The sequence below is a fragment of the Rhinoraja longicauda genome, chromosome 5 (assembly GCF_053455715.1).
Source record: "Rhinoraja longicauda isolate Sanriku21f chromosome 5, sRhiLon1.1, whole genome shotgun sequence".
NCBI lineage: Eukaryota > Metazoa > Chordata > Chondrichthyes > Rajiformes > Arhynchobatidae > Rhinoraja > Rhinoraja longicauda.
In genome coordinates, this window is record NC_135957.1 from 9,241,000 (window position 1) to 9,268,693 (window position 27,694).

Below are 27,694 nucleotides of genomic sequence, written 5' to 3' on the forward strand. Positions count from 1 at the left end.
GGTGCGAAGCTACCATCCGCGGGATTATGACTGAACGCCTCTAAGTCAGAATCCCGCCTAAAAGTAACGATACCCTAGCGCCGCGGCTTGCTGGTTGGCCTGGGATAGCCTGCCGCAGTCCACGCGGCGGCGGTCGGCATGAAGTGCCGATTGCTACTGGCCTGGAGTGCAGACAGACGTGCGCCGCCTCTCACCCGTTTAGCACACCGTATGTTCGTGGGGAACCTGGTGCTAAAATATTCGCAGACGACCTGATTCTGGCTCAGGGTTCCGCAAGTAGCAGAGCAGCTACCTCGCTGCGATCTATTGAAAGTCATCCCTCGAGCCAAACTTTTAGTGGAATTCTCTGCCTCAGAAGGCAGTGGAGGCCAAGTCTCTGAATGCATTCAAGAGAGAGCTAGATAGAGTTAAGGATAGCGGAGTCCGGGGGTATGGGGAGAAGGCAGGAACGGGGTACTGATTGAGAATGATCAGCCATGATCACATTGAATGGTGGTGCTGGCTCGAAGGGCTGAATGGCCTCCTGCTGCACCTATTGTCTATTGTGGGTGAGCTGTTCCCCTCCAGCAGGTTGGCGGCGCTGTGCGGGGAGGCCGGGCTGCCCTTGATCTGATTGGTGCCCTCGGCCGTCAATAACAGCCCGGGCCGGCTCCCCCTCGGTGACGTCGCCGAGGCGCGGGTTCGGGCGTCACTTCCGGCGGGCGGGGCCAGCAGGCGGGGTTCGGGCCGACCGGTCGCGACGCCCCTGCAACCGCCATGGCGCACTGGTTCCACCGCAACCCGCTGAAGGCCACGGCGCCCGCCTCCTTCAACCTGTACGGGGTGGCCACCACCGGCGCCGCAGCCAAGGCCTGCAGGTACGGACCGGGACCGGGACCGGGACCGCGGAGAGAGTCCCGGGGCTGCCCCCCTCCCTCAACCCGGCCTCGGGGCTTCCCCTCCCCCCCCCCAGGCTTCGGGCCTTCCCCTCCCTCCCTCCTCTCCGGGGGCCGGCCCTGGGTGACCGCGCTGCCCGCCCACCGCCTTCACTGCTCGGGGTGGGGGAGCAGACCTCCCCCTCCCCCCCATGGACTGCAGTCCGTGTGTGCAGAGAGGATATAACCCCCCTCCCCAGGGATGCTGCCTGACCCGCCCGCTGAGTTACTCCAGCGTCGTGTGTGTCCGCCTTGTGTGGAGACGAGGAGCTGGGACACACACACACACACACACACACACACACACACACAGAGACACACACACACACACACACACACACACACACACACACACACAGACACACACACACACACACACACACACACACACACACACACAGACACACACAGACACAGAGACACACACACACACACACACACACACACAGACACACACAGAGACACACACACACACACACACACACACACAGACACACACACACACACACGCACACACACACACAGAGACACACACACACACACACACAGAGACACACACACAGAGACACACACACACACACACACACACACACACACACAGAGACACACACACACACACACACACACACACACACACACACACACACAGAGACACACACACACACACACACACACACACACACACAGAGACGTGCTGGAGTAACTCAGTAACTACTGGGACGGGCAGCAGCAGCAGAGGCAGCATCTGTGGAGAGGCGACCCGAAACCCAGCCCAGCCAGGCACCCTGCCATTGCTTCTCCCCAGCACCCTCCGTTCCTTGTGTCCTGGGATCTTGAGCAAAACACCGAGTGCTGGAGGGACTGCCTTGGACCGCACTGTGTTGGTGTTCAATACCAACAACCGTTGTACAGGGCCCTAGTGAGACCGCACCTGCCAGGTCTCTCTGTTCTACAACACTCCACAGGGCTCTACCATTCTAGCAAAGAGGTCCTTCTGCAGTTGTACAGGGCCCTAGTGAGACCGCACCTGGAGTACTGTGTGCAGTTTTGGTCTCCAAATTTAAGGAAGGAGACTTGCTATTGAGGGCGTGCAGCGTAGGTTTACTAGGTTAATTCCCGGAATGGCGGGACTGTCATATGTTGAAAGACTGGAGCGACTAGGCTTGTATACACTGGAATTTAGAAGGATGAGAGGAGATCTTATCGAAACGTATAAGATTATTAAGGGTTGGACACGTTAGAGGCAGGAAACATGTTCCCAATGTTGGGGGAGTCCAGCATCTCTGGAGAATGAGGCTGAAGATGGGTCCTGTGCGGGGGGGGGGGGGGGGGTTTGTGAGTGAGTGAGTGAATCCCCAATGGAACAAATTTGAATCAGTTGACAAGATGCTTTTTGAGATGCTTATACATAGATTCTTGATAATGTTTTATTTACCTTTAATTTGCTTGATCTTGTGGTAATGTTGCAGGGCGGCTAACAGCTTGTGACAAAGTCCTGGTCAGTATGCTGTGCAACTTGTGTTCCCAGGCTAAGAGTCATAGGGCACAGGCACCCACCATTTGGCCAAATGTGTCCACACCAGCCCCGATTCCTATCTGTGCTGATTACCTTGATGTATTTATTAAATCTCTTTGGGAGAGCTATCTCATGCCGCCTTTTTGTCCTCCTCAAGTATGCTTCTCAGTCCCTGGATCTCCTCCAGGGATACACAATTCCAGCTTCCTATACCTGTCCCATGCCCCACCTTTTTTTCCTGACAATGGTCTCAATTTCTCATGTCATCCAAGCTTCCTTACCCTTCACTCTAACTGGAACATGCATGCCTTGGACTCTCACTGTCATTCTTTTTAAAAACATCCCACTTTCTGGATGTTCCTCTGCCCACAAACAACCTACTGCAATTATCTTCAGCAAGTTCCTGTCTAACACCATCATAGTTGGACTTGCCCAAATTCAGAACTTTAACTTGTGGGCCCGCCCTGCCCTTACACATAACTATTTTAGCCGAAACACTTGGCTATGAACACTTCAGTCACTTGCCCATCCCAATTTCCAAAGACTAGATTAAGCTTTGCCCTCTCCAGCCTCCACGTATTGCCTAAGAACATATTTGGCAATACGGATGTCAGGGGTTATGGGGAGAAGGCAAAAGAATCGGGAGGGAGAGACAGATCAGCCACAATTGAATGGCAGAATAGACTTGATGGGCTGAATGGCCTAATTCTGCTTCTATTACTTATGACCGTATGACAAATTTCACCCTGTCTAAGCTCTCTAAGGCTATGGCAGTCCCAGTTTATATTTGAATAAATACAATTTAATCCAATGGTCCTTCCTTGCTCCCTGCTGTGGGCCCGCCTTTCTTGCCCACTGAACTTGTTTTCGTCGCCTTCCGTAACTTCCAACCTCACTCCTGCCTCTCTCCTGCAATGTGTACCATCTCCCGGCCAATCTAATATAAACCTTCCCAGGTAGCATTAGCACATCTGCCCCCCACGATGTTGGTTTCCCTCCTCTTGTACAGGTCACCTCTTCCCCAGAAGAGGTTCCAATGGCCAAAAATCTGACTCCCAGTCCAGCTCCTCAGCCATGCATTCACCTGTCCTATCTTTCCATTCCTACCCTCACTAGCTCCTGGCTCTAGGAGCAATCCACCGATTACCACGCTCAAAATCCTGCATTGTAACCTTTGTATTGCTCCCTGTATTCAGTCTGCAGGACATTGCCCCTTTTCCCACCAATGTCATTTGTGCCAACGTGCACAATGACTTCCCGCTACTCGCCTTTCCCCTTGAGAATGTTCTGCAGCCGTTGAGTCAACAGTTCAACAGAGCTTTATTTGTCATTCGGTACCAAGGTACCGAACGAAACTACATAGCAGTCACACACAAAAAAGAACACAAGACACATGACCCCCAACACAAACGTCCATCACAGTGACTCCAAACACCCCTCACTGTGATGGAGGCAACAAAACTTCCACTCTCTTCCCCACGCCCACGGACAGACAGCTCTTCCCTGACCGACCCGCACAGTCCCCGCAAGGGGATGGAAGTCCCCGCGGCCGAGTCGCACCGGGCGCTGAGACGTCTCGCCGCCGAACCGGGCAGTGGAAGGCCCCGCGACCGAGCCGTGCGCAGCTAAGTCCCGCGGCCGAGCCGCACCGGGCGATGTTAGGCCCCGCGGCCAAGCCGCACGGGGCACTGTTAAGTCCAGCGGCCGAGCCGCACCGGGCGATGTTAGGCCCCGCGGCCGAGCCGCAACGGGCGATGTTAGGCCCCGCGGCCGAGCCGCACCGGGTGATGGAAGGCCCCGCGGCCAAGCCGCACCGGGCACTGTTAAGTCCAGCGGCCGAGCCGCACCAGCGATGAAAAGTCCCGCAGCCGCGCCGGGCAATGTTAGGCCCCGCGGCCCGGGCACTGTTAAGTCCAGCGGCCGAGCCGCACCAGCGATGTTAGGCCCCGCGGCTGAGCCGCACCGGGCACTGTTAAGTCCAGCGGCCGAGCCGCACCGGGCGATGTTAGGCCCCGCGGCCGAGCCGCAACGGGCGATGTTAGGCCCCGCGGCCGAGCCGCACCGGGTGATGGAAGGCCCCGCGGCCAAGCCGCACCGGGCACTGTTAAGTCCAGCGGCCGAGCCGCACCAGCGATGAAAAGTCCCGCAGCCGCGCCGGGCAATGTTAGGCCCCGCGGCCCGGGCACTGTTAAGTCCAGCGGCCGAGCCGCACCAGCGATGTTAGGCCCCGCGGCTGAGCCGCACCGGGCACTGTTAAGTCCAGCGGACGAGCCCACCGTGCGATGTTAGGCCCCGTGGCCGAGCCGCACCGGGCGATGGAAGGCCCCGCGGCCGAGCCGCACCGGGCACTGTTAAGTCCAGCGGCCGAGCCGCACCGGGCGATGGAAGGCCCCGCGGCCGAGCCGCACCGGGCACTGTTAAGTCCAGCGGCCGAGCCGCACCGGGCACTGTTAAGTCCAGCGGCCGAGCCGCACCGGGCACTGTTAAGTCCAGCAGCCGAGCCGCACCACTCCTATCACTATGGCTCTGCCTGACATTACCCTCCCTGTCTGTGTCGTAGACCTCTTCCCAGTGCCACAGAGCCGACTAGTGCTGCCCTCGCCTGATCAGTTACCCCCTCCCAGCAGTATCCGAAGGGGCATGCCTGTTGTCAAGGGAATGGCCACAGGGAATCCCAGCAGAGTACAGGCTCTGCCTACTCCCTTTCCTGGTAGTCACCCATCTCCTTTCTCTCCGCACCCTAGGTGTGACCAGCTCGCTGTAACTCCTTATCCATGGCTCCATCATTCTCCTGGATGATCGCGAGGTCATCCCACTTGCTGTTCCTGGACACTGGAAGTCCCCCTGACTTCCTGCAGGGACAATATGCCACCATCCTAACTGCCGTCTCTTCTGAACTAGACCAGGGAAGATTTACAAAGAAAAAAAGAAACAACACAGACTGTACCGTAGACTGCTGTCACCCTCCATGACAAAGCCTATAACCTTTAATAACATTTAAAAGGCATTTGGACAGATACATGGATAGGAAAGGTTTATTAGAAGGATATGGGCCATATGTGGGCTGATGGGACTAATGTAGATGGGGCATCTTGGTTGGCATGGGCAAACTAGGCCAATGGTGGATGTGTTCAGCGCTTGGTCTCGCCGATGTACAGGAGTTGACACCTGGAACAGCGGATACAGTAGATGAGGTTGGAGGAGGTGCATGCGAACCTCTGCCTCACCTGAAAGGACTGTCGGGGTCCTTGGACGGAGTTGAGGGGGGAGGTATAGGGACATGTGTTGCATCTGCTGTGATTGCAGGGAAAAGTACCTGGGGAGGGGGTGGTTTGGGTGGGAAGGAATGTGTTGACCAGGGAGTTGTGGAGGGAACGGTCTCTGCGGAAAGCAGAAAGGGGTGGAGATGGGAAGATGTGGCTCGTGGTGGGATCTGTTGAAGGTAGCGAAAATGTCGGAGGATTATGTGCTGTACGCGACGGCTGATGGGATGGAAAGTGAGGACAAGGTGGAATCTGTCCTTGTTACGACTGGGGGAAGGTGGAGCAAGAGCGGAGCGGGATATCGAGGAGACGCTAGTGAGAGCCTCATCTGTAATTTTGCTGCATGCGACATAAATAATCTCAGGGCCGGTTTGCTTCATGAATCATTCGTATTTATCACTCTTCTATTGAAGTGGAACAGAACAGTATTGTAGAAAGTTGCTGAAAGGGGGATGTATGAGTTGGGTTGAAGGCTTTTTTTCTGTGCTCTATGACTCGGACAGTGGCGCAGTGGTAGAGTTGCTGCCTTACAGCGCCAGACACTGGTTGGATCCTGTGTACGGGTGCTGTCTGTGCAGAGTTTGTACGTTCTCCCTGTGACCAGGTGCTCCGGTTTGCTCCCACACTCCAAAGACGTGTAGGCTTCTGTACATTGTTCCTCGTGTTTAGGATAGAACTAGTGTACGGGTAATCGTTGGTCGGTGAGGACTCGGTGGGCCGAAGTGCCTGTTTCCACGGTATCTCTAAACTAAACTGAACTAAAAAGACTCAATGGGTCCTGGAATAAGTGGAGTGGCTGCCATCCTGTGCGTATGTGTACATATATATATTGAGCTCGCTGATGTGGGTAAATGTCAGTGTACGTGTCGGGTTCCTTGATCACAGACAAGAGGTCTGTTATTTCTGAAAATGCTGGAGTTACTCAGTGGGACAGGCAGCATCTCTGGAGAGAAGGAATGGGTTACTCCTGGTTGGGTTCAGTTGTTGTCACCAGGAACAAGTAACTTACAAATCGGATTATAATTTAACCAAAGGAGAGGGTTGAAAGTTAAGTCATCTCCCCATGGGCTGGTCATAGAGTTGGAACTGCATGGAAACAGGCCCAGCTTGCCCATGCCGACCAGGGTGCCACAAGGCTGGTGAAACAGACGGAGCTAAATGGCTACTCTGTTCCTGAATTTCAAGTAATGTTTTGTTTTGTCTTTAGTGACTTGAGAAGCGCAAGGATGAAACTTCTGGAGTTATTTACCGATGTAAATTGTAACATGGAAAAGATGAAAATCGTAGTCGATGCATACTTTTCTCTCCTGCAAGGTAACAATGCCATTGAAAGATTAAAGCACGAATGCCAATATGATGATAAATTCTGTACTGAGAAGTGTGATTATGTGATTTAGAAGCAGAAAGTGCAGCAAACACAGACGGCAACACTTCTTACAAATGGGCACAATCAGAATTTAGAAACAAGGATCGGGAGATGCTGGTTTATGCAAAAAGAGACAGAGTGCTGGAGTAATTCAGCAGGTTAGGAAGGATGTCTGGAGAACATGGATAGGTGACGTTCGGGCCGGGATATCTGAAGATGAGCCCCAACCAGAAACATCACCTATCTATGTTCTCCAACGATGCTGCCTGAGCTGCTGAGTTACTCCAGCACTTTGTGTCTTTTATTTAAAAGGAGAACTTAAGTGCGTTAGAAGATTAGAAGAATTATTATCCCTATTCTACCGACTGATATTTAGTCCTGAAAATGCCAAAAAACAAAATAATTTATCACACTGGTGTTAGTGGGACCCTGAGGTTTCACCTTGTGGAACAAAGAGACTTCACTAGCTAGATATGGAGAAGTGGGATGTCGAGGCCCTTATGGGTGCTGTGGGAATGTATGCCTTATTCTCTGGTCTGGTTAGGAAGCTGAAAGTACAGGCAGTGCCCGGATCTGGGCTGAGGTGTGTGCAGTGCTACCTGTACCTGTACAGCAGGTTGGGTGACATTTATATAGGACGATATCCATTGATTGGAAAGTTCATAATTTACCTTCCCCCAGTGTGGGCTAATCTGTAACCAGAGATTACACAGGCAAACAAGGAAACTGAATGAACTGCACTGTAATTTGTGCTCTGGCATTGGAGAAACGATCACTATCAAAGGTCACAAACCTGCAGATGCTGGTTTTCAGAAAAAGACATAGAGTGCTGGAGGAACTCAGCGAGTCAGGCAGCATCTCTGGAGATCATGGAAAGGTGATGTTTTGAGTCTGAACCCTTCTTCAGACTAATCGGTTTGTTTTGTTTTTAAACTATAGCTTATGTTTTAATCATCACATTGAACAGACCATCTCTCCAAGATCATGGCGTGGATTAATTTGTTCTCACATTGAACAATTTATTTCACTCTGAAGAAGGGTTCTGATCCGAAACGTCTCATAATCCTTTTCTCCAGAGATGCTGCCTGGCCCGCAGCGAAAGCAGTCTCAGCCAATCTGCCTCTCCCTTTAAGCAATCCCTCCAGTGCCAATAACATCCTTATAAATCTTTTCTGCCCCTTTCCAGCTGAATGACACCCTTCCCATAGCTGGGAAGGATGTCTCGCTGAGTTACTCCATCCATTTTTGTTGTTGTAAACCAGCATTGGTAGTTCCTTGTTTCTCCAGTACTCTATACGTGAGACTGATGAAGACGTGAGCAAAATGCTCCCTTTACCACCCTGTCCACCCGTCGCCACTCTCATGAACTATGTGTCCGTACCCCCTAGGTCTCCCTGTCCTACAACCCTCAAACCATCCTGGGATGGGGCAAGTGTGTAGCAGGATTAGATAGCTATAGTGACCGTGAGCCAGTTGGACCTGACGCCATAATAGACACTTACCTCGTGGGCAGTACAGTGGCACAGCAGTAGAGTTGCTGCACTACAGCCCTTGCAGCGCCAGAGCCTCGGTTCCATCCCGACAACAGGTGCTGTCAGTACGGAGTTTGTACGTTCTCCCTGTGACCACGTGGGTTTTCTCTAATCTCTTTTGTCTCCTCCCACACTCCAAAGACGTCCAGGTTTGTAGGTTAATTGGCTAGGTATAAGTGTAAATTGTCCCTAGTGTGTGTAGGATAGTGTTAGTGTGCGGGATCGCTGGTCGGTGCGGAGTCAGTGGGCCGAAGGGCCTGTTTTGGCGCTGATTCTCTAACGTAAACCTCAGGAAAAAAAAGACCTTTGACAATGCGTTAAAAAAGATAGGCGGGGGAACATTTTTTACACGGTGAGTGGTGGGTGCCTGGAATGTTTCCAGTGATGGTGGTGGAAGCAGATACAATGGCATTTACTGGGCTTTTAGACAGGAATATGGAGGTATATGGATCACGTGCTGACAGAGGAGATTAGTTTAACGTGGCATCATGTTCAACACGGATATATATTATGGGCTGAAGGGCCTGTTACTGTGCCGTTCTATGTTGAAAAGCTTGTCAGAAATTCTTATGCAACTGCATTAAAAACAAAGTTATATAAGAGGCAGTGAAGATCATGCCTTGCTCATTTCGTTCACCCTTCCACCCGTCCAAGGTTTCATAACATCGCTGGATGGCACTACCCAAGAAAACAAACTGCGTTTCATTCAGAACTTCAAATGGACTGACACCTTGCAGGGGAACACAGCGAGGTGGGTCTACAATAACTGTTTCACGTTGCTGGAGATGTGATGTAGTGTTGCGTTGTGTTGTGTTGTAACTGAGAGGTCTTGGCTTGGCGAACACACGCTTGTACCATTCAGCAACGTGAGCTCTCATGGACTGCTTGCAGTAACACCGCTGCACAGCAGCTACCTAACATGCAGTGCTGAATCTGAGAGTCCTGACTTAGTGCCATACGCTGCTAAATGTTTGGACATTCCTGCTGCTTGATGCTGCAACAGGATATCAAAAGTCAAGAGTCTTTTATCGTCAAATGGAACAATGAAATTCTTACTAACATCAGCACAAGGGATCTGTAAACATTACCCTGTAAAATCCATAACAACAAAAAAGTTCAGTCAATGTATGTGAAAAAAACAAACAAATAAACAAACAATGACAATACAAAGCCCCCAAAATGATGTCCCCAATTCTATGTAGTTCAGAGCCTGTTTGGAGGTTGTAGTATTTCATAGACTGAGGGAAGAAGCTGCTCCTGAACCTGGACGTTACAGTTTTCAGGCTCCTGTACCACCTTCTCGATGGCAGGAGTGAAATGAGAGTGTGGCCAGGGTGGTGTGGGTCCCTGATGATGCTGGCTGTCTTTTTGAGGCAGTGACTCCTGTAGATCCCTTCGATGGTGGGGAGGTTGTTGAATCAGGCGCGATGCAACCAGTCAGTGTGCTCTCTAGTCACGGTTCCACCAGTGACCACCCAGTCACGGTTCCACCGGTGACCACCCAGTCACGGTTCCACCGGTGACCACCCAGTCACGGTTCCACCGGTGACCACCCAGTCACGGTTCCACCGGTGACCACCCAGTCACGGTTCCACCGGTGACCACCCAGTCACGGTTCCACCGGTGACCACCCAGTCACGGTTCCACCGGTGACCACCCAGTCACGGTTCCACCGGTGACCACCCAGTCACGGTTCCACCGGTGACCACCCAGTCACGGTTCCACCGGTGACCACCCAGTCACGGTTCCACCGGTGACCACCCAGTCACGTTCCACCGGTCTCCACCTAGTCACGGTTCCACCAGTGACCATCTAGTCACGGTTCCACCGGTCTCCATCGAGTCATGGTAAGAGCATCTGCTGAATGACGTTGCTTTCCTGCATTTGCCGTCATTCCCCACCTACCTTTCATTGGTTCAATGGTCCTTTATTGTAATGTGCACCGAGGAACAGTGGGATTTGATTTGCCATACAGTCATACATTAAAAAAAGCACCAAGACACATAACTACATAAAGACTAAACATAGACCTAAACAGCCACCACAGCGGCCTGTAACAATCCCCAGGGCACACAGCATCAGCGGAGACCCACAGCCATCAGTTTAATGTCCGGGCCACACACACGCTCCTTCACCATGATGTGACCAGAGTTGTACCGACCGCTGTCACTCTCTCTGCAGTCCCTGTCCGCCCGAACAGTCAGAAAGACGTCCACACTTGAACTGGACTCCGGGATGTTCTCGTGGAGCCATGTCCCCGCAAACACCGAGATCACTGCACTCAATGGCACTCCCTCCGACCCTCACCAGTGCAGGCAGCACGGCCATCCTGTTTTTCGGCGACCTCACATTTCCCACTGTGATGGAAGGCAAATAACTTGCACCTTCTTTCCTCCTTGTCTCCCGCGGCCGGGGCGATCGAGGCTCCCGCGGTTGGAGCTCCCGAAGTGGATCGCTAATAAAGGGACCGCCAGCTCCATGATGTTAAGGCCGCAGTGCAGACGGAGATACGATACGGAAAAAGTCGCATCTCCGTCGAGGGAAGAGATAAAAACGTTTCACCCAGTCCCCCCCTACACTCACATAAAACAAAAACTAAAGATACACTAAAACATACAAGTAAAAACAGACTAAAAACAACAAAAAAGGAAAGGGGCGAGACAGGCTGTCAGCAAGGCTGCTATGTACGGTGTCACCCGATGGTGAACGTTTAACTAAATACCACCCCTTACTGGTGCAAACCTTGCCTTTGGTGAATTCACTTCACCTCTAATCATATTGTCCTGCAACCCTCCTTCTAAACATTGATGCTTTCTCCCCACTTTGCATCTCCTCCCATCGGAGAGCCTCTCATATATGGTGCACTTGTGCATTGGATAGGGTCGTCTAACGACTCTCAGTGGACGTTCTATTCCACTGTGTATTGAACGTTGCACCTCATTGATCTTTGTATCTGTTTAACCCTTTAAGCCTTCTATAAGGCCAATTGCCCTACCTTGCTGCCGTGTCTTCCCGATGGTGTCCTGTCCTGTGTCTAAACTTCCCTGGGTCTGCTTCCTGCCACTTGTGTACAGATTCCCTGCAGTTAAGGACAGGAAAGATTCATTTTTTCAAGGTACACTTTGTTCCTCATATAATGGAATCCCCACTAACTTGCTCTTCAATGTCAGTGATGATTTCTCTGTACTTTATCAAACATTTACCTGAGTATCTTGCCTTTGATCACAGTGCCCAGCAGGATGCCATCTTCGACCTGGTCTCAATGGAGTTTAACGTGGCTCTTTGGCACACCAAGCATGCCTCCAGGCTGGCGGGCAAGGAAGAGTAAGTGCCCGCATCATTGATTGCCAACATCCTTCTGCTATGCTGCTCCCGAATGGAAAGAAAGATGACTAACGTGGATGTGTGTTCATTCTTAGTGTCTCCGTGGATGAAGCAAAAGATGTGCACAGGAGCTTAAAGACGGCAGCTGGAATCTTCAAGCATATCAAGGTAGGCAATCTGCCCCAGCCGCCTCCCTGCCCTCTCCCTGAGCCCCGTGCCCCCCTACAGCAGCTTGACTGGAGGTTTGGTGTGGGGGATCCTGTTGGCCCTTTGTCTCGGGATGTTGCATGGACGAACATTGTTTGAGGAATGAGGAGGGTGTGGTCCTGGATGGATGGATGGATGGAGGGAGGAGAGATGCCCCATCCTGTCTTCTCAAACATCAGCTGCAGCTTCAGGCTTTGTCCCTGCCTATTGCAGCACGCTCCCAGACCCTTCACTGCTGAACTTGCTTTCTTCACAACATGTCCTTTGGGACTCCTAGTTGGGGAAAGGAAAAGACTCCATTGGTATCAACTTTGGCTTGGAGTGCAATGTTGAGGAAACATTGGCCGGCCTCGCTGGAAACCAGGCAGAACGGAGGATCTGTTCTCCAGACGCACGAGTTTAATTGATTCATGAACTTCATTTACTTCTGCCTTGGCTTCCCTGGTTATCACAACAAGTGTATTGATGGCACAACAAACTGCAGATTCTTCTTTACATAAAAAGACACAGTGCTGGAGTAATCCAGCAGGTCAGGCAGCATCTCTGGAGGACAAAAATAGGTGACATTTTGGGTCAGGACCTTTCTTTGGACGATTGTAGTAGGGGGTAGTCCGCTGGTAGATTAGAATTGAGTTCCTATCTTCGTGCCTGTTTTGTTCTTTTCCCTGTTGTGAAGCTCCATTATCTTTATCTCTGTTTTTACACAAGCTATTGTGGGTCTAATGCCATTTATTTTTGTTCTGCATAGGACAATGAAGTAAGCAGACTTGTGACAGCCCCTGAGAAAGGCAAGGACCTGGAATCTCGGGTGCTGGACACCTACATCATTCAGTGTCAGGCCGAGGCTCAGGAAGGTACGGATGGGCGGCAAATGTCCACAGCACTGAACTCTTTTCCTCTGAAACCACCACAGTATAAAGCTGCTCTTAACCAGAGAGCCATTTCACCGGTCACACAGCCCAGAGAGTGGGTCTTCAGATGACATATGGTGTTGATTATGGACCTATCTGAAACATAAATGTGGCAGCGAAACACAAAGGTCATTAAAAGCCCACTGGTTCATTAGACACGTGGAGAGGAGGTAAAAGCCTTGGTGTGACCTTTGTATCTCCCTGACACGGTGGAGCAGCGGTAGAGTTGCTGCCTGACAGTGCCAGAGACCTGACTACAGGTGCTGTCTGTATGGAGTTTTTACGTTCTCCCTGTGACCACGTGGGTTTTGTCAGGGACCTCCGGTTTCCTCCCACACTCCAAAGACGTACAGGTCTGTAGGTTAAATAACCTCTTGTACCCATGCAGAACTCACTGACTTCATACACTTTACCTCCAATTTCCATCCTGCCCTTAAATATACCTGGACTATCTCCGACATCTCCCTCCCGTTTCTGGACCTCACCATCTCCATCACAGGAGACAGACTAGTGACTGACATTTACTATAAACCCACTGACTCGCACTGCTATCTGGACTACACTTCTTCCCACCCGGTCCCCTGCAAAAAGACTATCCCCCACTCCCAATTCCTCCGTCTACGCCGCATCTGCGCCCGGGATGAGGTGTTTCACACTAGGGCTTCAGAGATGTCCTCATTCTTCAGGAAACGGGGCTTCCCCTCCTCCATTATAGATGAGGCTCTCACTAGGGTCTCTTCTACATCCCGCAGCTCCGCTCTTGCTCCCCCTCCCCCCACTCGCAACAAGGACAGAATCCCCCTCGTTCTCACCTTCCACCCCACCAGCCAGCGGATCCAACAAATCATCCACCAACATTTCCGTCACCTACAACGGGACCCCACCACTGGCCATATCTTCCCATCCCCTCCCCTCTCTGCGTTCCGCAGAGACCGTTCCCTCCGTAACTCCCTGGTCCACTCGTCCCTTCCTACCCAAACCACCCCATCCCTGGGCACTTTCCCTTGCAACCGCACGAGATGCAACACCTGTCCCTTTACCTCCCCCCTCAACTCCATCCATTACCCAAACAGTCTTTCCAGGTGAGACAAAGGTTCACCTGCACCTCCTCCAACCTCATCTATTGCATCCGCTGCTCTAGATGTCAACTTATTTACATCGGCGAAACCAAGCGCAGGCTCGGCGATCGCTTCGCTCAACACCTGCGCTCGGTCCGCATTGACCAAACTGATCTCCCGGTGGCCGAGCACTTCAACTCCCCCTCCCATTCCCAGTCTGACCTTTCTGTCATGGGCCTCCTCCAGTGCCATAGTGAGGCCCACCGGAAATTGGAGGAACAGCACCTCATATTTTGCCTGGGCAGTTTGCAGCCCAGTGGTATGAACATTGACTTCTCCAACTTTAGATAGTTCCTCTGTCCCTCTCTTCCCCTCCCCCTTCCCAGATCTCCCTCTATCTTCCTGTCTCCACCTATATCCTTCCTTTGTCCCGCCCCCCTGACATCAGTCTGAAGAAGGGTCTCGACCCGAAACGTCACCCATTCCTTCTCTCCCGAGATGCTGCCTGACCTGCTGAGTTACTCCAGCATGTTGTGAATAAATACCAGGTCTGTAGGTTAATTGGTTTGGCTAAATTCTGGAAAGTGCTGGTGTACGGGGAACACTAGTCAGCATGGACTCGATGGGCCAAAGGGGCTATTTTGGCTCTGCACTGAGCTAAAGCTAATCTTCCCGATAGTTACGGTGGATTGTGGGGTCCCACTGCATCTGCCTGTGTGTCGCGGTTTGTGGTCCCCGTCAACCTCTACCCGCCCTTTGCAGTTGGCCAGTCCCGTCCCATCCAGCTCTGTGGCGGCCGGAGATGAGTAGATTTCCAGTGCTGACTGTCACACACAGTGTGGTTCTGCCTGACTGGCGCAGAATGTTGCCCTCGTCAGACTGATGCCCTCGTCCGCACCCCTTGGTTTTTCATCAATTCCAAGTCCTGCTGTTGAGGCTTAGAAGTTTTATAAACCCGTCACCTGTTACTGATTACAATGGAAGTATGAAATGTTGAGGGGTTTGTTTCCCAATGAAGTGACCATCCACTTGTGTTTGATTCAAGTGACCATCGCGAGAGCCATTGAACTAAAACACAATCCGGGTCTCATCGCAGCTCTGGCCAATGAAACAGCCAACTTCTACCAGAAAGCGGGTGAGTTTTTTGTTGCTGATTCTCTCCTGCCCTCTCTGTGGAGACCTGAGAAGCTTGTTGATCATTGAAAGCAGCACAGTTTAATGTGCAGGGGGATTCCCTGGGCCTGGCCTTCCTTCCTGTCCGTTAGTTTCTGCAATGAACACTGAGCCCTTTGTTGGTTTGGTTTATTGTCGTGTGCAACGAGGTACAATGAAAAGCTTTTTTTTGTCGCGTGCTATCCAGTCAACAGAAAGGCTACACATGATTACAATCACGCCGTCCAGTGTACAGAGACAGGATAAAGGGAATAACGTTTAGTGCAAGATAAAGTCCAGTAAAGTCCCATTAAAGATAGCACCAGGGTTTCTAATGAGGTAGATGTTAGGTCGGGATGCTCTCTAGTTGGTGATAGGATCGTTCAAGTACCTTCAATTGACAACAGTTGGGAAGAAACTGTCCCTGAATCTGGAGATATGTGTTTTTATACTTTTGGACCTCTTGCCTGATCGGAGATGGCAGAAGGAGTGACCACCGGGGTGAGACTGGTCCTTGATTATGCTGGTGGCCTTGCTGAGGCAGCGTGAAGTGGTGTAGACGGAATCAATGGAAAGATGGCTGGTTTGTGTGATGGTCTGGGCTGCGTTAAAGTTCTTGCGGTCATAGATGGAGCTGTTCACTTTGAATAGCTGATCTGGGCAGGGCTAACATCCCCGTGTGGGTATACAATTTATTAACATGGGAATCGGCTGGGTCCATAATCACTTCCTTCTGCTGGATTCACAGATCTGGTTGGAAGAGGGAATGGAATCCTCTGAGGGAACGGGGAACAGAGGTCGGGTCAGAGGGAGGTGATCTTTCATTGCTTCATCTTGCTCCCAGCTGCGTAAAGTTTACACGATAAGCCAGGATTAAAATCCTGAGCAAAGCACAGCAATGGAGTAACAGGGGCCAGGCAGTATCTGTAGAGGAATGCCCTCGGGTCACACAGCGGGGAAACAAACCTTTCAGCTCAACTCATCCGTGCCAACCAAGGTGCCCCATTTACCTTAGTCCCACCTGCCTGCATTATTATGCTCATATCCCTCGAAACCTTTCCTACCAACATACCCAAGTTTAAATGTTGTTATAGTACCTACCTGAACTACCACCTCTGGCAGCTCATTCCATATACACACTGCCCTCTGTGTGAAATAGTTGCCCTTCGTGTTCCCGTAAAATCTTTTCCCTCTCGTCTTAAAACTATGTCCTCTGGTTCTTGATTTCCCTACATTGGGTAAAAGACTCTGTGTGTTCACCCTATCTACTCCTCTCATGATCTTATACACCTGTATAAGATCACCCGTCATCCTCCTGCACTCCAAGGAATAGAGTCCCAGCCTGCCCAACATCTACCTGTAGCTCAGGCCCTCATGTCATGGCAATATCCTCATAATTCTTCTCTGAGCTCTTTCCAGCCTAACAAGGACCTTCGTATAGCAGGGTGACCAAAACTGAACACAGTACTCCAAATGTGTGGCCTCACCAGTGGAATGGACAAATAATGTTGTTCATATTCGTGTTGGGACCAAATATAGTCTGTCCATTGGTTCCCTGGATCCTGCCTGACCTGCTGAGTTCCTCCAACACTTTGCTCATGATTCAGCACCTGCATTCTCTTGTGTCTATTAAAATGCTCTGCTGTTTGCATGCTTGCATTGTCTGCGATTGGTAACTGAGAACAAATTAGACTCTGGCCAGTGTATATTGTGCTGTGGTAACTGCTGCTGGATCGATGGACAGGGCACTTTCAGCGATTTGCAGCAAGTTCTTTGTTCCATCCCACTGCACATCATGTCAGGGTCCCTGCTGGGACATCCCTTTCTACCCCGATGGTGCGGTGGTGTCCTCTAGCGAATGCAGTCCACCCATCATCAGCTCGTTCCACACAGGGACTTGAAACTGCCCTGGTCTCACCGGGTTCATTCCTGCAACACCAGAGCAGAGCTAGGTCCTGCTGTCATTCCTTCAAAGCACATTGCACTGCTGTGCTGTAAAACAACTCCACACCCTGTCACAGAAAGAGATATTTGGCTGATGTTTTAATTCTTGCGAGAAGCATCAGGCAATAGGAAACGGAGAGGTCAGGGAGGGAATTTGAGAGTTCGGGATCTTGTGAAAGACATGACCACTGGTGGTGAAGTCGTTTTTATAGTGCAGGGTTCTCGAGAGGACAGAACCCAGGGTACCCAGAGCTCTGGAAGGCTGTAGACCCGGGGAAATGACCAAAGTAGGGAGGGAGAGGCTTGAGCTATACTGTATGAGTGAACAGCAGGGTGTACGATGTTTCCAAGGGGCAGGGTTTGGGAGATGGCCAGAAATGGGTTGGAGGCAGTGGTGGAGATGGAGAGGGCAGAGGGTGTTGAGGATGGAGGTCGAAGCTCTCACCTGACCACTTTCTGTTCCAGATCACTCCCTCACCACCTTGGATCCGAGCTACACTGCTAAATGGAGGAAGTACCTGCAGCTCAAAAACTCCTTCTACCTGGCTTACGTAAGTGTTAAACTGGCAAATGGTGCAGTGAGTTACTAATGTTGGAACAAGGAGGAAGGCTACAGCTTGTTATCTCCTCCCCAGTGGAGGAGGCATGACCAGGACTATGCCAGACCACTGTCCTTGCCCCTCTCTCCTCGTCATGTCGGGTGAGGGTGCTGATGGTCCTTCTGTTTGACTAACTGGGAGCCAGTGATGATCGTTGCCCACTTGGACCAGCAGCAAGGAACCACTGGGTGGTGGGTCAGAGCAGCTGATTGATATCCCTGGCCACGCTCCCTGCCCACCCTTCAGTGCCCTCTCCTTCAGGCTGGCATGCCAAGCAACTCTGCCCCTCTAGTAGTCAGCCCCCCATCACCGAGGTGCGTGAGGAATCTTTAGGCAGGACACTGCTGCTCTGTTGTTGGACGTTGGAGTCCTGTACAGCTGCAACTCTCCACATGCACCAAGTCCATGCTGGGCTGCAGTGAGAGGGCACCCCCCCTTCCCATCGCATCCTTCCTGCGTGGCTGGAGACTGTCTCAGTGCTCACTGCCCTCGAGGTGGTTGCAGCCTGGAAAGACTCATCCACATCTCTGTGGAGTCTGCTTGTGGAACAAGGGTCTGGGAAAGGATGCAAGGGTCCGTGTCGAGGTTGGTCCTGAGGAGCTGTGTTAATGGAGGACTCACTGATCTGATCAGCGGGCTGCTGTCAGGCTACGCATCGCCTGATGCCAGAGAGACTCACAGCAGGTTGGGCAGCATCTCTGGAGGGAATGGACATGTGGGGTTTCAGGTCAGGACCCTTTTGATCCCACCACAGAACTGCCTGACCCACTAAGGTACTCCAGCACTTTGTGTGTTACTGCTGATTGCAGCACCTGCAGTTGTGATCCGTGTGCCTGCAGCACCGCCCGCGTCTTGCTGTCGCCGCTCACATTCCAGGTGCTGGGGCACATGGGAGCCTGGTGCAGCCGACCGCAGAGACTCCGCGGGGAAGGACCATAGACCCATCGTCACTGCCGCTGAGGGGCTGGCACCGTGAAACATCCTCACACACATCGCCCGCGGATCATTCAAACAGCAACGTGAGGGCAGTGACGCATTGTAAACAGAATGTGTTGCTGCAATCAGTGAAGAGACAGGCGCACACTGATTGTGTTGTATTTCCTGTCTATATTTTAATGAATGGTTTATATTTGAAATATTAAAGTTGTATTGTTCTACATCAGGAGGGTAGAGCGTAGGAGGATGTGAGGATTGAGCTCCCTGTCTGGAGTGGGTGGTGTTGGTTGGACTGCGATCCCTGTCTATTGGGCTAGTTCTGGACCAGCGAGCCTGTGCTGGTGAGGTTGGAGTCTGGGAGTTGACAGGTACATGGGCAGGAAAGGTTTAGAAGGGATATATATGGGCCAAAGGTGGGCAACCTGTCAACTCAGTCTCCAACCTCACCACCACAGGGCTCATCAGCATGGACGAGTTGGGCAGAAGGGCCTGTTTCCGTGCTGTATGACTCTGACTCTAACGTGCTTGTTCATTGCAGGCCTACTGCTACCACGGCCAGACCCTGCTGGCCAGCGACAAATGCGGGGAAGCCATCCGATCTCTCCAAGAAGCAGAGAAGCGTGAGTATGTTGGGTGTGCTGCTGCCTCTGGCTTGGAGTGGCCCAGACTGTGTTTGGTGAAGGAGACTTTGTGTTCTGGCAGTGGGGGTGGCGTGTTGTTGCTTACAGGAGTCATGGGCTTTGAAACGCTAAGCCAAGGCCAGAGTTTTTTTTTCCTTTCCCCCTTAACAAGGAGCTTTTATTCAATTAATCACAGATACAGAGCACTGGAAAGATCAAAACTGTCCAGCAGTTTGCAAACATCAATCAAAGTCATTAAATTATAATCTTGTCATCCTTATCCACAATGCACTGTCCACCGCAGTGACCAGTGTTCACAGAAAGCCTCTAGACTCCCCATGGACACCGCACATTCCCAAGGCCAGTGGTGGGTGGTTTGCTGGGCGGCTAGTGTCTGGTGCCATGGGATAGTGAATCCAACCTGCGGTGCGCTTTTGGACCCTGTGGGCCGAAGGGGTTGTTTCCACGCTGTATCTCGAAAGTTTAAATCCAGGCCAGCAGCAAGGCAAGAGACACAAGGAACTGTAGGCGCTGGCTTACAAAAAAAAGATACCAAGTGCTGGAGTAACTCAGCGGGTCAGGCAGCATCTGTGGGGAACATGGATAGGCAACGTTTCGGGTCGGGACCCTTTTTCTAGCAGCACGGCTAAGGTGGTCCAACTACACGAATCGGATTTGCCCACTAGCCCAATATCCCGCTACTCCTTTCCTATCCATACTCGTCTCAGTGCCTTATCAAGCTCATACCTGCCTTCACCACCTCCTTTGGCAGCTCCTTCTAAATACCCACCAACCCCACTGTCGAAAAGCTGCCCTTGAGTTCCCCTTTAAATTTCTTCTCTCCACCTTAAACATATGTTCTCAAGTTTTAGATTCCTCCACAATAGGAGAAAGACTATCTATGCCCCTCATAATTTTTAAAAGCTCCAAGCTACATTTCAGCGAGAATTATCCCAGACTATCCAGTCCTTATTTGTATGTAAATTGCTCCATTCCAGTCAACATCCTGATGAATCTCTTCTAATCCACCATGTCCTTCCTGTAGTGTGATAGAGCCATAGAGCACGGACACAGGCCTTTCAGCCCACTTCGTCCAAACCGACCAAGATGTCCCATCTAAGCTAGTCCTGTTTTCCTGCGTTTGCTCATATCCCTCTAAACCGCAGATAGACACAAAATGCTGGAGTAACTCAAGAGCATCTATGGAGAAAAAGAATAGGTGATGTTTTGGATCCGAACCTTTTCAGTATGAAAACAGCATCTACAGTTCCTTCCTACACATTCCCTCTAAACCTTTTCTATCCATGTACCTGTCCAGATGTTTTATAAATGTTAGACCCAGCATTGTGCCGATCAGAACCGCAAATGCACCAAATGCAGCCAGACCAATGATTTGCTCAGCTGCAATGTGCCATCCCAACTTTTGTGCTCACTGCCTTGCCTATGAAGGCGAGCTTTACTGAATACTCCTCCAGACAGTACCTTATGGCCAGTGTGGGGGTGGTAGGCTGGAGAGCCTGTTTCTGTGCTATATCCCTCCCACTGGAAAGGCACAAAGTAAATGTGAGGAACTAGGTGGTTATAATCCAGAACCTACTCCCTGCAGTAAGATGGAATCAGTTGGCATTTTCCAAAGGGAACTGGATGGACCTTTGTGAATTATTTTCCCTCAGAATTACAGGGAATGGGACTGACTGGATTACAAAGGACTAGCATTGGCTCAGTGGGATGAATGATCGCACCCTGAGATACCCTAATTCTGTGTTTGAATGGTACAGACAACTCACTTACCTGCCCGGCTGAATTGACAAAGATCGTCTCTTGGTTTAAGTTTGCATCCTCTCATTTCAATCTGGCAGACTATTCCAAGGCCGAGGCTTTGTGCAAGGAATACCGGCAGACCAAGGGGCCTGGGTCCACCGCCAAGCCGTCCGAACACTTGTTCTTCACCAAGCTGGGAACGTACATCAGGAACACCCTGGCGAAGTGCCAGCGAGAGAATGGGTTCATGTAAGTGTCTGTGGGATTGTGAGCGTTTCAGGCCGGGCCAGATTCCTGGCTGCCCCATGCTGGGGTGTGAGACTGCCTAGTGCCCTGCCTGGTCACTTCACAGGGCATTTTAAGAATCACCTTGCACTCGTTTCCCACCTCTCCCATTTCCTGTTGATCCCCCTCTTTCCCCAGTCCCCTCCCACCTATATCCCTCCCTCTGGCTTCACGTTTCACTTCACTCATTATCTGACATTCTTTTGTCTCCATTTTATCTCCAGCCTTTGTCACTTTCTCCATCTACCAATCAACCCCTCCTCCCTCACCTGTATCTACCCATCACTTGCCAGGCTTTGCCCCACCTCCACCTCTCTTTTCCAGCTTCCCAACTCCGTCAGTCTGAACAAGCGTCTCAACCTGAAAACTCGTTTGTCCGTTCCCTCCACAGATGCTGCCTGGTCCACTGAGTTCTTCCAGCACTTTGTGTTTTTGCTGGACTCTCACAATGTGGGGGTGGGTGGGTGCATGTGTAGCAATTATCATGGTGATATTGTCATTCGGTGCTTGTTCAGTGTGAGGTGAATCTGCTGTGTTTTATTTTCAGAAAAGAGCAGCTGATTTAGTTTTGTTTATTATTGTCACATGTACCGAGGTACAGTAAAAAGTGTTTTTTTGTCGTCTTGCATCCAGTTAATGAAAAGACTAGATATACAATCAAACGGTCCAACGGGATAAAGGGTATATTATTTAGTGCAAGATAACATCCAATTAAAGATAGTTGAAAGGTCTCCAATGAGGTGGATGGGAGGTCAGGACCGCTCTCTAGCTGGTGAGAGGGCGGTTCAATTGCCTGATAACAGCTGAGAAGAAACTGCCCCTGAATCTGGCGTTTTCAAACTTCTGTACCCCTTACCTAATGTGAGAGGGGAGAAAAGGGAGTGTCCGCAGTAAGACTCATTTTTGATTATGCTGATGGCCTTGCCAAGGTAATGTGAAGTGTCAATGGAAGGGAGATTGGTTTGCAAAATGGTCTGGGATGCGTCCACAATTCTCTGCAATTTATTGTAGTCTTCGACGGAGCCATTCCCAAACCATGCTGTGATGCATCCCGATAAAATGCTTTCTACTTTGCGTTTGTAGAAGTTAGTGAGGGTTGTTAGCGACATGCTGAACTTCCTAAGCCTTCTAAGGAAGTGGTGTGCTTTCTTGGTCATTGTTTTGATGTGGCTGGTCCAGGACAAATTGCTGGTAATATTCACTCCTGAGCACTTGAAGCTTTCGACCAGGTCTACTTTGGCACCATCAATGTGTACCGGGATATATCTAATAATCTGAAAATCTTGGGGAAGATGTGAAGTCATAGATTTGTATTCTCTCAGCGGGCAGAAGGTACAAACGCTTGAAAGCACGTACCGCTAGATTCAGGAACTGCTTCTTCCCCTCCGTGATCAGACCACTGAACGGTCCTTCCATAAGGTATGGGTGTAATCTCGATCTCCCAACCTACCTCATTGTGGACCTTGCACTTGTTTGTATCTGGCAGACTGGTGCTTTCTTGAGTTCACCATTTATTGTCACTAAATCTGTTGTAACCATACTGACTCCCATCACTGTATCATGTGCAGCACTTTTGTCTCTCCCTCTCCGGTCATTAACTTGCCATCAAGCAGGGGGTAAAAACTTCCCCTCTCTCCATATCATTCTTACTCCCCTGGTCTTTGAATTCCCACATATCTTTTGAATCTTGTCCGCCCTGCTATGTTATTATAGTCCACCTTTGTTTCTTTTACTCCATTGCACTCTTTTGCATTGGTCAAATTTAAGATGGTTAGAATTCTTTGTTAACGATGTCCCAGGTCATTGGAAACAAAGGCAGGTCATGTGTACTGTCCTGGACAACAGAGAATTCCTGCTTGGTTTGGGTTTTTCTTTAGCCGGTACATCGTTATAGTTCATGGTTTGTTTCACCTCTGATCATGTTTCCCAGCGGCAGGGAGAGGCCTTTCAGCCCATCGACTCTCTGCCAGCTGTCAGTGTTCCCACTAATCCCTATCCCCACCCACCCAATACATTCCCCTATCACCTCTTCTCTCATGCCCATCAGTGCCAGACTGATTCTGTCGGCCACATGGGAAGCAATTTACAGGGGCTATGTAACCTTCGTCTTTGGGACATGGGAGGAAACTGGAAGACCCAGGTAAACCCGTGTGGTCTGAGGGGGAACATACAAACTCCCTGCCTGCGGCAGGATGAAGTGCATCACGGTGGTTTTGAGGCTGCAGCCACTCTGCCAACCTGCTGATGCACTGTTGCTGAACACATTCACAACAGTTGTTTGTTCCGTTTCAGCCAACAGTACGTCGGCTACCACTCTCTGGTGAGTGTCATGCAGCCTCGATGCTGCCGTCCATGAGGCACTGTGGTTACATGCTGCCTCTTTCTTTTTCCTTTCCAGCTATTTCCAGAAAGTTCCTCCAGAGGCTCCGCAGCTGGAGCTGAAGGCGAGCTATGGCTTGGTGGAACCGCAGGCCTTTGAGCTGCCGGCACTGGGAGATGTGTGGACCAAGGAGTTATACACTGCATTCGACATCACCCAAGGCCCCAAGGACGACAAGGTAGGAGAACATCCCGTACGTCCAGTGGACCAGAGCCTGGCTCTGTGGCCCTACCCACTGGGAATGTCGCACCCAAGTCAGTATCCTTACTGTGTGAATGCCTTCTGCCATCCTAGATGCCCCATTTACACTAGTCCCACCTGTCCACGTTTGGTCCATATCCCTCTAAACCTTTCTTATCCATGTACCTGCCCACGTATCTTTAAATATTATTTTAATACCTGCCTCAACTACCTCCTCCGGCAGCTCGTTCCACATACCCAACACACTCTGTGTGGAAAATGTTGCTTTCCAGGTTCCTGTTAAATCTTTCCCCTCTCACATAAAAGCTAAGTTTTCTGGTTCTTGATTCTGCTAACCTGGGAAAAAGACTCTGTGTGTTCACCCTGTCTGCTCCCTACATGATTTTATACACTTCTTCAAGATCATTCCTCAGCCAAGGAATAAAGTCCTAGCCTGCCCAACCTCTCCCCACAGCTCTAGCTCTCGAGTCCTGGCAACATCCTGGTAAATTTTCTTTGAACTTTCCATCGTCCATCAATATTCCATCCATGTACCACGTCCCATCTTGTGCGGTGCTCTTTTCATACAGTGCCGTTTACCAAGTGTTCTCCCCTCTGTAACCAGCTCCATGTCTGCTCACTGGACCGCTGCTGGGTGGGTCACTGACCCCGTGTTATAAGATCATGTGATAGGAGCAGAATTAGGCCATTTGGCCCATCAAGTCTACTCTGCCATTCAATCTGTGGAATTCAATCATGGCTGATCTTTCTCTCCCTCCTAACCCCCTTCTCCCCATAACCCCTGACACCCGTACCAATCAAGAATCTATCTCTGCCTTAAAAATATCCAGACTTGGCTTCCGCAGTCTTCTGTGGCACCTTCTGACGAAAGAAATGTCTCCTCATCTCCTTCCAAAAAGAATGTCTTTTAATTCTGATTCTGACCTCTTGTCTTAGTCTCCCACCAGTAGAAGCATCCTCTCCACATCCACACAATCCAAGCCTTTCATTATACTGTATGTTTCAATGAGCCCCCCCCCCTCATTCTTCTAAACTCCAGCGAGTACAGGCCCAGTGCCGTCAAGTGCTCATCATAAGTTAACACACTCATTCCTGGATAATTTTTGAATGTCATCATTATGTCCCCTCAGGCCAAGGTGAAGGAGGAAGAGGTGACCCCAGTGAAGGAGCCCGACCTGAAACTCCAGAAGGACACCGGCTGCTTGATTTCATAAGGAGGTGGCTGCGGGCGGGGATGGGTTGGACTGTGCTCTAATGGGCACTGACTGCAGCTTCACCTGCTGCCAGGACTTCACTCCAACAACCAAGAACTGGAACACGGCCGGATCCTTGTCCCTTTCATTGAGTGCACTTTGCAATGAAACTTTGATATACCTGCAAGTAACTACCAGCTGCTTGCATTCTCTTGCCCTGCTGCTGTGGGAATGGGTGGGGGTTCCGTGTGTGAAGCCTCACTGCACCCTGAGAGAGATGCTGGGTGCCAGGAGCTGATGCAAACTCCAGTCAATAACTGGCTTTCAACACTCACTGGATTATCCCCAGGGGCTCAACAAACATTCCTCATTATTTCATTCCATTCACTCACCTGAGCTTTGTCCTTGCTCTTGAGGTGGGGGGGGGGTTCCTGTTCGCACCCCATGTATGCCAGGGCTTGCCTCCCCTTGGGCATGTTTAATCGCCTGCTTTGTCCTGGGATTGCTCTGTGTAGTGAGGCCAGGCTGGGCCAGGCCTGATGGAGGAGCTGAGGCCCAGCTGGGTATCCCGGCGTGATGATGGGCAGTGGCCACAGCTCCCTCGCTGTCAGACAAGGTTCATGTGACGTACTGTCTGGTGGCGCTCCATACCTGCCCGAGGTCACAGCTCAAGACAAGGTGTCCAACTCCTCAACAAAGGCAGCATATGTTTCCCAGTTACCCTTAATTCACCCCCTCCCCCCCCCCCCCCCCCACCAGCTCCAACCTGTCTGTGACAGCTCCACTCTTCAAGATGCCTCCAGAGCTCTTTGATGTTGTTAAAGGTACAAAATCAGTCAGTGAATCACCAGAGCTAAAGGTAGCAGGTGGGACAATGATGCAACCACTGCCTCACACTGTTCGATCCCAGCCTCCTGCGCTGTCTGTGTTCACGTGACCGTGTGGATTTGCTCCGGTTTCTCCCCCCCCCCCCCCCCCCATCCCAAAGACGTGCAGGTCTGTAGGATAGTTAGCCTCTAAATTTATCCTAGTGTGTAGATAAGTGGTAGAATCTGTGGGAGCTGATGAATATCCAACTAACTTTTTAATGCTATAGACACCTATACACTGCTGTAATCGAGCTGAAAGATAATCGACAGGTTTTGCCTGCAAAGCACACTTCCGGACTGCCACACGCTCCCTGGCAGCAGCTGGGGAGGCATATTTGCAGTGGCCTTCTCGGGTCCCGACCTGTGCACTGGCCTAGCCTGGACCCTCCCTGGGCTGGAGATATTCCAAGCTGCCTCCCTTCATCCCTCCCCACTGCCATATGCTGGGCCAGTGTGTGAAGATGTGATTCCTTGAGTCTGCTGAAACGCGACTCCAGGAGTGTGAACACACAGCAGGTCATGTGGCATCTGGGGAGGGAATGGACAGACAACAAAATGTTGGGTCAGGACTCTTCTTCAGACTGATTGTAGTGGAGGGGAAGAAAGCTGGAAAAGGTGGGGGCACGCCTGGCAAGTGTCTGGTGGATACAGGTGGGGGGGATGATTGGCCGGTGGATGGAGTAAGTGACAAAAGTTAGAGGTGAAAGGGAGGCCAAAGGGTATCAGATAAGGAGGAGTGAAATGTTAAGCCGGAGGGAGGGTTATGGGAGGAGGAACAGAGGGAGGGGAGTTAAATAGGGGACTCAGGGATGGGCAATGAGTGGAAGGGGGAGGGGAAGGGAGTAGCGTGGCTTGCGTAGTGGGAGAAATATTCAGGAAGGGGAGAAGGATAATAATCAGCAATGGGCTGGAGCCCTGGTTACTCCCGTGTCCGGCTGGACCCTCCCGTGTGCAGAGTGGACCTGTACCTGGTCTCTCTCTCTCTCTCTCTCCATCCCCCCAGGCCTACCACGGCCTGTCACAGCTCCCCGCAGAGCTTGACCATCCTGGTCCCCAAATACCTTCACTCCGACTGCAATCTGCACATCAGTAAACCTTTAAATTCAAATGTACTGATCCACAGATTCTCATGAGGGGATCACAGATTATAATAATTCTCTGCTTCATGTTAACATACCTGTTTATTGTGTAACTATTTAATCAGCTGTAGACTTGGGAAAGAATGATTTATGTGGCTGAGGGAAATAAATGTAATATTTATACTGGAATTTAAACCGTTGTAAGTTTAAGAACATAAAGCTGTTTGTTTTATTGAGATGCCACCATGGTGGGAGTTTAATGGCAGGGAAAATGCTTGGGTCGAAGCCTGCTTGCACCTTCGTTAATTTAAATCCCAGGGCTGATGTCAGTAAGGCAACAACAAATCTGCACATCAAGCTCCTTGCTGACCATCAGCATGGGCATCTCTGGGCTGTGTGCACAGTCCCCTGCTCTACTCTCTCTGAACTTATGACTAGCCAAACAAAACTCCAAAGCCACCTTTAAATTTGCCCATTGTACCTCTGTTGGACGAATAATGGGTAACAACGAATACAAGTCCACCACTGATTTTCAGGCACCCTTAGTTCCAGAGCTATGTCATATTATCCGTTTTGCCGGACCA

The 27,694-nt window shown here is 50.8% G+C and overlaps 1 protein-coding gene across 1 annotated transcript; it reads left to right on the forward strand.

The window, feature by feature from the left end:
• The first annotated feature begins 664 nt into the window (after positions 1–664).
• On the forward strand, positions 665–27,299 carry brox (BRO1 domain and CAAX motif containing). Its single transcript, XM_078398885.1, has 12 exons — positions 665–857; positions 6,901–7,007; positions 9,246–9,342; positions 11,820–11,915; positions 12,011–12,083; positions 12,871–12,976; positions 15,137–15,226; positions 17,653–17,738; positions 19,261–19,342; positions 21,202–21,352; positions 23,787–23,946; positions 25,100–27,299. The coding sequence occupies exons 1-12, from the start codon at positions 757–759 to the stop codon at positions 25,181–25,183; spliced, it is 1,233 nt and encodes a 410-aa protein (XP_078255011.1). The 5' UTR covers positions 665–756; the 3' UTR covers positions 25,184–27,299.
• The last annotated feature ends 395 nt before the right edge of the window (positions 27,300–27,694 follow it).

Excerpts from the sequence above, each read along its gene's own strand:
- brox (XM_078398885.1), top strand. The coding sequence starts at position 757 with ATGGCGCACTGGTTCCACCGCAACCCGCTGAAGGCCACGGCGCCCGCC. Across the intron at positions 12,084-12,870 it reads GAATCTTCAAGCATATCAAG|GACAATGAAGTAAGCAGACT; the intron begins GTAGGCAATCTG and ends TGTTCTGCATAG. Across the intron at positions 23,947-25,099 it reads AAGGCCCCAAGGACGACAAG|GCCAAGGTGAAGGAGGAAGA; the intron begins GTAGGAGAACAT and ends ATGTCCCCTCAG.